General features: G+C 50.1%; 1 protein-coding gene across 8 annotated transcripts in view; it reads left to right on the plus strand.

Moving 5' to 3' along the window:
* Positions 1–10,918, plus strand: part of MGAT5 (mannosyl (alpha-1,6-)-glycoprotein beta-1,6-N-acetyl-glucosaminyltransferase) — a 330,189-nt gene that overhangs the window by 313,146 nt on the left and 6,125 nt on the right. For all 8 annotated transcript variants that reach the window (XM_015596648.2, XM_025039242.1, XM_025039241.1 and 5 more), the window contains one exon: positions 5,392–5,549. In XM_015596648.2, coding sequence (XP_015452134.1) covers positions 5,392–5,549 — 158 coding nt within the window. The remainder of the gene's footprint in view (positions 1–5,391; positions 5,550–10,918) is intronic.

The raw sequence follows: 10,918 nt of genomic DNA on the forward strand, positions 1-10,918 counted from the left end.
ATCTATTTTGTATTGTTCTTCGAATTTTTTAAATGTGGGCCTCTCTTACTGTACACTGAGGCTTTGAGTCCAGAGACTGTGTCTCATTCACGTTCATAATCCCAGCACCTAGCGAGGGCATTAATCGCCATCTGGAAAGTTTTGAATGGATGAATGAGAAAACCTTCAAAGTCAGGAGTGTTTCATGGAGGTTTGTTGAACAAAGATGCCTTGGTCTGGTTTGAGAAGCCACTGTTTCTCCCCTGCATAGCTTCCTATCTTTCTGTTTTTGCTCCTGCTGTGCGTTCTCAGCACAGCAGATCCTGTCACTCCTCTGTCCTGAACTCTCCAGTGGCTTCCATCTCACTCTGAGGAAAAGCCAGAGCTTTACGTGGGCCCCCAAAGCTCTGGGACCTCCGGACCCCATCTCCTCCTACTTTTGGCCCCCAGCACACACTGCTCAAGCCACACGGAATGCCCCGCTCCCCCTGGCACCTGCTCGCCACTCCACTGCCAAGAGCCTCTGTTCTTGGTTCGCGTCTGCTGGGAATATTCTTCCTAGATTCTTGCATGGCTCACTCCTTCACTTCCTCGGGTCTCTTCTCAGATGTCACCTTCTCAGCGTCGCCTTATCTGAACGCCCTCTCCCCCAAGTTTTGATTCCTTTCCCTCACTTCATTCTTTCTAGAGCACCTACCACCTTTACCGTATTATATATAATTTGTTTATCTTGTTTTCCTGTCTCATTGAATATAAGCACTATGAAGGTGGAGGTTTGGTTACTTTTTTTTTTTTTTTTTCCACTGAGTCACCCCCAAGGGCCTAGAAAGTCCCTTGTACATAGTAGCAGTAAGAGCTAATCATAGATAGTGTTATTTATATCAGGCACTTTTCTGAGCACTTCACACATTATAATTAATTTAATCCCCTCTGTAGTTCTATGAAGTAGCAATTGATATTTTCTGTATTTTGCAATTGAGGAAACTGAGGCAAAGAAAGATTATGTAACTAACCCAGATCACTCACGTGGTAAATGGAGGAGCAGAGATTCTAACCCAGGCAGTTCAAACTCTGAACCCTTAGGCTTTTCTACTTCTCAGCAATTACTTTGCCGAATGAATGAACGAACGAACGAACGAACGAACGAACGAACAAGCAAACGAACAAGTAAATGAGTGCTTACAGTAAGAGACAAGGCAAGATGACATTGCCATATTATCCTGTGCTGAGGCTGACTGAAACAGAAGACCTACAGCCTTCCATGAGCACCCAGTGGGGCTTGACTAGAGGCGAGGAGAGGCTTATAACAGAGTTTGCAGTTTCAGTTGTGCCCTGTAAGCAGCTGGGCAAAGAAATGGCTCTTGTGGACGAATTGTCATACACAATCCGGGCAACTCAACTTGACCTCTGGATCTTGGCAGCAAATAATGGTCTACTTTGGAATTATCTTTGACGTCTCTAGGTGCCTTCTTAAGAGTCACCTCATTTTATCTCACAGGAATTAATCTAAGGACTGAAGGACAAATGATATTATCTCCATTTTAGACATGAAAGCAAGCAAATAAAGCTTGAGGGACATCTATGAAGTCCCCCAGCTGGAGGCCAGAATCATAACCCAGATGCCCATGCTCCCACCTGCCTTACCTGGCGCCATGCTTACTGGGGACACCTTCAAGCCTCCCTCTGTTCAGTTTTATCACCTTCAAGCTTTCTAGACGATTCAAAAAGCCTTCAGGCGACCCTGCTGCTATTTTTACTATTTCCCAATCCTCCTGGTCCCCAAAACAGACTACTAAGAGGATGCCAGACCAGCCCCTGGTGAGCCACAAACAAGGATGACTGGGGCCCAAGTTCATGAGTAATTGATCCAAGCTCGCCTGTTGAACCTTGAAGAGGTCAGCCACAGTGGTTCTAAGAAGCGAGCAAATGGGGCAGATCAGCCCCACAGCATAGTGTTGAGGGCACTTCCCTTGTGCAGACCTCACGGTACCATTCTGCCCTACTCAGATGAGGTGCAGAGCAGCCCCAGCTTCTGCAGATGCCAACACTGCAGTGCCTCCAACCCCTGCATGGGGCACAGGCAACCCCTGCAAGGAGGGAGATGAGCATTAGAGGAGTACCTGCAGTTTGCCAAGCTTCTGCTCAGCTCCGTCACCTAAGTCTGTTAGCATCACTCTCTGCAGACAAGTGACAGAGACAAGAGCAGACCGAGTAGTATGCCCAGAGCACCATGGGGGAACAGCTTCGAAGCCGAGCCTTCTGACTTGAAGCGCCTTCCTTGGTCGCATCACCTCCTAGTCTAACATGGCAGAATCTTTCTCTCCCTTTCAGGTTCACCTTCACTTGCCGCACAAGGCTGAGCATGAATAGGGAGCAGAGTTTCTTCATGGTCTGCCAAACTCAACAGGTGTAGAGATACCGCCCTTAGCTCTAACTGCCGTAGGTGTCATTATAAGGAAGGCATCTGTGGTTTTATTACAAGCTCTAAAAGCCAGAGTTTAAGCCTTCAGCCATCGCGGGTTTCTCGTTTCTCAGCCTAGTCCAAGATAGGTTAAGTCCAAAAGGCAAAGAGAGAAATTATCACTTGGCTTCTAGTTATAATCAGCATGACCTGACCTAGATTTTCTGGTTGTTCGCCTGGTCCATACTGTCACACAGTAGGCTTTGGTGTACTTTGGATTTAAAATCTCTTTATTATAATATTTTATGGCTGTACACATTATCAGGTGTCTCCTAGAGAATTATAAACAAAGTTGCACATTAGCCAGCCAGAAAAACAATTTAAAAGCAACACTTAACCTTTTCCCAATATCCATGCATCCACTCAGCTCTGATCAGCAATAACTACATTGATCATCTGTGTTTTCCTTCTTTATTCGATGAGAGCCATCCTCATGGGATGGACAGAGTATCAAAACCAGCCAGCAAGTTTCCCTATCCTGCCAGGTAAGAGAAAGTTGGCCACTGGTGAACACCCTGTTCCCATTCAGGGTGCCACCAGTTCTGTGCAGCCATGCCATCTCCTTAGTGACGGCATCCAGACCAAAGTTATCATGCTGCCCATGCCTTAGCAAGTACATGAACTGTGCTCAAGATCATGAACCTGAGGAGTCAGATAAGGCTCTTCCCGCCTATTGAGCCGTCTGTCTCTGGTGGCGCCCAGGACTGCGTGGCGGGACATTCTGCTTACCCTCCTGCCATTCTTCACTTCCAGAAGATTAAGGTGGATCCTGATATCTCTAAATAATCCAGTGTGTTTCTGTTATCTCTGAATTATTAAACTCATCATAAATCTCTGGTTTTCAGCTGATAAGATTCCAGGTTCTAGGTTTCCCAGCTATGGTGCAATGAAGGATTTCTGTTTGTTAACCTCCAAACTCAGGCTCAAGCAGTCACAGCCCCTCGTCATAGGATGTGATGTGGGGGGTGACAGTGGGTTTGCCTTACTTGTTGGAGTCTGGTCTTTGATTCAAGGAGACTGGAATAGAAGCCAGCACTGAGTGTTCACTGCATGCCAGTTGCCCTTCTCAGTATGGATCAGCGTTAGCTCCTTCACAAAGGAGGTAGGGAGAAATTATCGGTATCATCGTCTTCAGAAAGTTACCCAAAGCTTCACAGCTGGTAAAGGAAAAAGCAAGGTGTTCCCTCTGAGCCTGCTGCCTACAGAACCTGGGGTGCATTTCACTTTGCTCTCTTTTATTTTCTTTTACTCACTTAAAAGCAATAGAAACAGACTTTTTTTAATGCAAGTAATATGGAAGGCCTCTCCTGGATGCAGCTCGGGCCTGCATTCTGGGGCTGCACCCACTGTGTTGCTAAGGGACCCTCTGGCCCCACCTGCAACGCTCCAGGTGACAAACAGAATGGGGCATGAAACCTTTCCTCCGCCTGCACCAGTTCCGAGATTATTCATCAGCTCTTCATCCACACAGAGCAGGGAGAGGATACATGGGGACCCTAGTAAGTGGCACCCATGCCAACCAGAGAGATTCTTGCAGGAGTAAATGGGTGTTTATATGTATCTCTCCATCTTCTCTCCCAGCACTTGACACAAACGGAAATACATCATACACCGTCCTTCACCCTGCCACTTTGACTTCTCAGTGTGTCCTCGAGATGTGCCATGTCAACACATAGAAACCGGTTACATTTCTGTTATTATGTGTATTTAAACAGTTATCTCTATAAATGCAATCTTTAGATTGTTTCACATTTTCTGCTTCTATTCAGACAACACTGCTCTGATATCCTGCGTAGGTTTCTCTGCACAGTGTGTCCCCATATGTCTATGGAGTGAATTCCTACAGGTGGAATTCAGAGCCCAGTATCCTACACCCTTGGGCACTCCCGGGGGCCAGCTCACCCTGGGAGTTAAATTTAGCTTTTCAAATCTCCTGCACAGACAGCACCTTCCACAGGTTTGGCAGCCTGGGGGATTCAGAGGACAACATACAAGCAGAGCAAGCTCTGGTGCCAGTGGTCCATGCGTTCCCACCGCTGGTACCCACTCAGGGTTACTCCGGACGTAGCTGAAATGAAAGCCGGGGTCCCCGCCTCTCAGGCCGTACATTCATCACAGTGCACACAGGTTCCTTCCTGGTCCCATGCAGCTTCCCTCAGCCCAACCCTGGGTCTCCCTTGGACGGGCTGGTTTCCTCCACTACCTCTAGATCCCAGGAGTGACTGGGCTTGCCCCATTCTAAGCTCCCACACGCCTTCCATGCTGGAGGCACCTCTCTTTGCAGGGTGCCAGTTTACTTCACATCCTATCACACGTCTCAGACTGCTTCTCTAGCTGTTGAATTAGTGCGATATTGTACTTAGTTTCAACCAACAAGCCCTGAGCCCTCACCAAGGCCATGGCCCCACGAGAGGTTCTGTCGGCAATGCATGCAGACACCTTACTGTGCTCCTTCGCTTCACAAAGTTGAAACCAGTGTTAACAAAACAATGTCATCTTAGGTAACTGCCAAATTAGGTAGACACCGGAATGTCTTTGGAATTAGAGCGACAGAACAGAACAGCTGGTGAAGGTGGGCCCCCGGATGGGCCAGGGAGGACAGAGGCTTTAAATAGCTGGGCTGTGTGATTGCTGATGGCAATAATAATGACTGGCCACCGGGACTGTGAGCATAATGTGCATTACCTCTCATCCTGGAACCCTGTATGGGAGATACTGTCGTCGTCCATTTTAGCAGTTGAGGTAGCTGGTGGAGAGAAAGGTGAATAGCTGGCCCAAGGACATGTTCTGGCCGAGCCCAGTTCCCAACCCAAGTCCGTCTGGCTGCCACCTCCTCCCCTTCACTGCTCTCACAGCAGGCTGCTCCCCCTTATCGGGGGACTGCTTGACAAGCTGAGAATCCTCACTTGCACCCTTGGTCCCTTGGCTGATGGCTTTGTTGTCGTTTCTAGGACTTCTGCCACGGGCAAGTGATGTGGCCACCTCTCAGTGCCCTGCAGGTAAAGCTTGCTGAGCCTGGACAGTCCTGCAAGCAGGTGTGCCAGGAGAACCAGCTCATCTGTGAGCCTTCTTTCTTTCAGCACCTCAACAAGGACAAGGACATGCTGAAGTAAGTGCTGGGTCCGGGCAGAGCAGCTTAGCTGGGCTAGAGGGTTAGAGGTGGGTTGAGAGGGGCGACGTTTTCATGTCCAGGCTTGTGGGCTGCTGGGAAGAAGTGTGGGAAGGGGAGCAGGTTGCAGCATGATCCGCCCAAAGATAGTTAGCCTAGCATGTTTCTAGTTAGGTTAGATGAGGTTACCTGGCATGCTGATATATTTAGAACTTGGGGGTGTTGTATTTGCATAAATAATGCCACGTCTGGGCTTAGAGGTTGTGGGAGGTGTTCAGTTCGCTAATGTTATATACCCAGGAACCATGAGGGCGGAGATGGGCACAGAACCATTAGCATGAATGGACCCGCCCCTGGGGTGCCAGGACCCCAGATGGCCCCCAGCAGAGTCTGAACAGTGCAAGCAGCGGATGACAGTCTTCCACCCTGGCACAGAACTGCCCACAGCAAAGCCCATGTCCACCTTCCCGTCCCGCAGGGCGAGCAGGCCCGCCTGTGCTGGGTCCCTTAGCAGGCGGTGGATGCAGCACCAGGTTTGCAGACGAGAGCTGCGCCCAGGAGGAGTCATCTGTTTTGCTTGAACTTTGGCCCTCGTGCTTACATTACTTCTGCTGATGTCATTTATGCCCCTTTGCACTGGCATTTTGAATTTGGCATTTGCAGTTCTCAAATTTCCGAGTGAGGTTTCTTCTGGCCTCTGACTCACGACCCGCTGTCAATGCAAATCTCCTCATTTTTATCACACCCCACCCTGGGCCACATATTTCTTAATTACCTGGCCTCTGCCACTACCTGGATAGCTCTAATTAGGTGTCTTCCCCTAAAAAGATTTGCTATCCCAGGCCTAGATATTCAGCAAAGCAGTAGTACTGTTCCAGTCTTGAAGAGGATGTTTAAAGAGTAGAGTGGACTCAGGTTTGAGGCTTGCCTGCCCCCCATTCTGTCTTCACGCCCTGTGAGAGAATGCGGTTGGCCATTGCGTTTATCTGTGCACAGTGGTCTGAGCTGGCCTGGTCCCACCTGTCAGTCTTCTTATTCTCAAGCATGGTATTTTTACACCACCCTTTTATACCATCTCACCCTTTTTGGAAAGAGCACATGGCCGCTAGCAAGCTCACTCGCAGGGCAGCAGTCCTGAGGAGGGACGTGGGAGATGGTGTTTTTCCCGTGAAGACCAGAACCGGAGGTGGCCTTGATTCATCATCAGAATGAACGCCAGACCAGGCAGAGTCGGTGCGGTGCCCTGCTCTGTGACCAGTGAGGCTTTGTGAGAGGTAGTGGTAGTCTGATATTTATGGAAAGCCTGTAATGGTACTAGAAGCTTCCATTTGCATAGCACACATGCTGAATTCTAGGGTTCCAGCAGGGCCTTCCCTCTAGCTCGTTTTGCAAACAGCTCCCATAGCAAGGTGGCCGTTTGAGAACCTCGAGTGTCTCTCTCTGTGTCGGAGTCTGTGTTCACTGGGAGTAGACCGAGGACTGTACACATAGAACTGTCTACATGCATCCCCGTCCCCCGCTCTGGAGGAGAGAATACGAGACTCTGCAGCCTGGGAGTGGAATCCAAATGTGACTCCTTCACTGTGGTCCTTCCTAGCCAGGCAGGAGTCAGGGCTGCTGTCCCAGTCCCATGATCAGGGCCTGGCCCAGATAGCACAGGGCCCCACACAGCCAGCCCATCTCCAGAGCAGAGGTCTAGGTCTATCAGATGGACAGAAAAAGGAGTTAATGGGCCACTTTCCTCTGTTCCCTCAATTTTCTCACCTATAAAATGGGGACATCCTGGGTGATAATGAGACACTGTGCCAGCTAGTGCTGAAGACAGAGCAGAACAGCCCCTTCCAGAGCTTTGGGCAATGAAGCAGGCCTGAGGCCACCGGGCCGAGGTGGAAGAACCAGGCCCTGTGCCGTGGGATTGCTTAACAACCCCTCTCACCCCCTCATTGTAGATATGTGGGTTTTCTTCCTAAAAGTCTACAGTGAATGCTAACTTGGCACTAAAGCTGCCCAAAATTAATTCTCTGAATGTGAGAGCCTTATTGAGTACGTTGGTCTTGCATTCGTAAATACTGATAATGTTGTAAAACCCCTGCTACCTGGCAGTCTGATGAGTGCCTCCTCAGCATGAGGCAACCCGGGCCCATCCATATTCATGCCCAATTAGCAGTGAGCCCTCCGACAAGCCAGTACTGCTGTTTCTTCTCCAACTTGGGGCCTGGATTATGACATGAATTGAGTCCTTTGGAGTATCCCACACTGTTGTCTTGAATTGGGGAATCAGGCAGCTAGTCTTTGAGCACCTGTTCATAGCGCTGGAGGGGTGACCACGAACTCCTGTGCACAGAGCATGACTCAGGTGTGACCTGACCTAGACCAAAGGACAGAGGCCCCGAAAGAGCCGGAGTCCATGCTAGTGTGGCCCAGTGGGGAAGACCTTGGCTCCATGAATTGGAACGTGTGTGCATGTGAGACCTCATTCGTAATTTTGCCACCTTTTCAAATTGTATCTCCTAAAATATTAGATTGAATTTGGGGGAGTTCTGAACATTGAAGTCTGGACTATGAGCACTTTGCTGCCCGAGAGAAGGGAGGTAGCCCTGAGTCATAAGGGATTTGGGGACACTTGGCCAACATGGGGTTGGAATAAGTATGGCGGGGGGTGACGGAGGGAACTCCAGGGCAGGAGAAAGGCCAGCTTCGTTCCCTTCACCCTGTGTCTGTGTCACGAAGCATGGGCGGCTTCTGTTCTCTCAGGAAGTCAGTGGTCCCATGGGAAGATGGGTCTTCTCCCTTTCATTCTTCTTCAAGGGCTATAAAATGTAAACCGAGGACTGATGGGCCTCAGAAGCACCAGCTCCCATCCTGTAAGGGAAGCTGTTCAGGCCAGCTGGGGAGGTCAGCACCACAGGGGCTGCAGAAAGGAAACTGCACACTGTCCCGGTGCCTCTGAGCGGGTGTGAGAGAGTATGTGTGTGAATGAGTGGTGGTGGGGGGAGGGGTGTGTGAGTGGCAGAGAGAGAGAGAGGAAGGATGGGGCTGGGAGGAGAAAGAGAGACATCACAGGAATGGAGAGGCAGAAACGGCAACGTGCATGCCCTGGAAAGGCAAGGGATCCGTGGATTGAAAATGAGGATTGCTGGGCTGGGGAGGCTTTCTGAATTCTGGATGCACTCCAGCAACTGGGGAAAGTCACCTTGCCTCTCTGATAACTTCGGCTCACTAGTTAAGCAAGGATAATGGTGTGGCCTTCCTGACTGCCCAGGGCTATGGGACAGGCACCCACATACTAATAAAAGGGAGAGCTCCTTGGATGGCATCCAAAAGTAGTCAGAGCCGTGCGTGCGCATGACACTGCATCAAGTGAACCTTTGGGGAGCTGCCTCGTGATGGGTCACCTGTGGTTCTGGGAATGTATGCTGCTTGAGCACTTTGTGGTAGTCTTTGGACATTTTCCGCGGGCAGGCAGGCTGCTTTCACTGCAGCCTTGGCTAAGATGTGCTCACACTCATGCACAAGTGTGCTCACAACCGGGAGGCTATGCCTAGAGTCTGAGTCCAGATGACCCGGGGCAGGAGTAGGAGGGTTTCTTCATGGTTCCTGACAATTACACCCCTTGCCGTGGGGTCTGAGACAAGCTGTAGAGATTTCTACACTCCTGGTTAGCAGTATACCAGGAGATGGCTTGAGCTAAGACATACCAGCTGCTATAAATTGGCCTAAATAAATAAATAGCATAAGCATAACTGTTTCCCAAGACCACATTCCATATGGGAACTTTTAATGTACAAGTAAGCTCCACAGACCCTTTCTGTGGAGTAGCCAGCAGGGATATCCTGTATAGGACCTGGAAGCCCCAAATCTCTGACTCATTTTCCTTTAGGAGAGTCATAAAATCCCCACTTCCTGCCCTCGCTTTCATGGTCCATGCCCTTAACCCTCTGGGCACCTCCTCCTCACGGCATGCCAGGACCAGAGGTGTTAGGGCATGTAGGGAAGTCACAGAGCCCCCCGGTGCCTGCAGGAGCAAGATGAGAGGGGGTGTGCTGCCCTTCTGAGCATTGGGAACCAGGCTGGCAGCCCCAGAGAGCCACCAGAAGCCCCACCAGATGTGCTGGGAGTCGCCTGGCTGAAGTTGGCAAGGGTGCATGGCCAGGCAGGTAGTGGGGCTGGAGGAGGACAAGAAGGGTCAGGAGCAGTGGGGTACAATGCTTTTCCCCAACATTGGAAGCTTTCCAGAGGCCGCAGGAAACCTTGAGTTCCCCATCTGGATTCCTGCCCTGTCCGAAAGAATCAAGACTTCTGTGAACAAAGCAAAAAGGAAAAGGTTGGCATGTGTGTAAATTCACAGCGTAGAGCAAGGGAGGAAGGTGGCATGGCCCAGCCAGTGCCCGCCAGGGTAGGGTGATCATCGTGACAATGATTCTCGTAATTATGATAATAGTTACCCTTTACTGAATACGTACCCAGAGCTAGACTCTGCCAAGTGCTTGATAAGCACTAAGGTCTCTCTTGCACCTCCCCTGTGAGTTTAGGATTATTTATCCCCAATTCAAAGAAGAGGAACTGAACTACAGAGAGGCTCAGTCATTTGTCTAATGAAGCCAGAACACAAACCCAGGTGTGCCTGCCCCCCTTCCCCTACACTTTCTTCTCTGAACTGGTCCCCACCTGGCATATGGGACAACAGGCTGGACACCCAGTGAGGCCTCCTTGTTCTGGGGGAGCCAAGGTGAGCGGGCCCAGTGTACCCCAGGCCAGAGGAGAAGATATGGGGCTCTTCTTTGAGATAAGAAGCCAGTATCGTTGGGAGCAGGAATACCTGGTTATCTGTAGCCCCCAGGCAATGGTCCCACCCAGCCTGAGATAGCAAAGCGAAAGGGTATCCGGCACTCTGACAGTTCAGCTGTTGGGGGAAGATGGCAGAGGACTGAGAGCACATGCTTGGGATCAGGGCCGGATTCAAACCCCTGCTCTGGATATCCTGAAGCCTCAGGCACTAACCTCTAGGAGCGGGGAGGAGGAGGTTACTATTTCCATGGCTGCTGGGAGGGTGGCTGCAAAGGTCCAGTGAATCCATGCCTCTGGGACAGCACCTTCCCCTTCCCACCGCCCCCACTCCGCCCCCAGACCATCTGATTACTCTGCGGTGGGAGAGTAAAGCAGTATAGCAAGAATCTGTAAGCCAGTAGTAAAATCATTAAACATAGTTCTTAAAAATATTTAAATAATACACGTCCGTACCCCAATCTCACTCCTTAAAAGTAACCATTATGAAGTCTTTGGTGTGTAGCCTTCTCGACTTTTTGTGCATACACACATACACTACACACACACACACACACACACACAAAGTCTCTCTCTCTCTCGCT

The sequence above is a fragment of the Pteropus alecto genome, unplaced genomic scaffold, assembly GCF_000325575.1.
Source record: "Pteropus alecto unplaced genomic scaffold, ASM32557v1 scaffold3, whole genome shotgun sequence".
Classification (NCBI taxonomy): domain Eukaryota; kingdom Metazoa; phylum Chordata; class Mammalia; order Chiroptera; family Pteropodidae; genus Pteropus; species Pteropus alecto.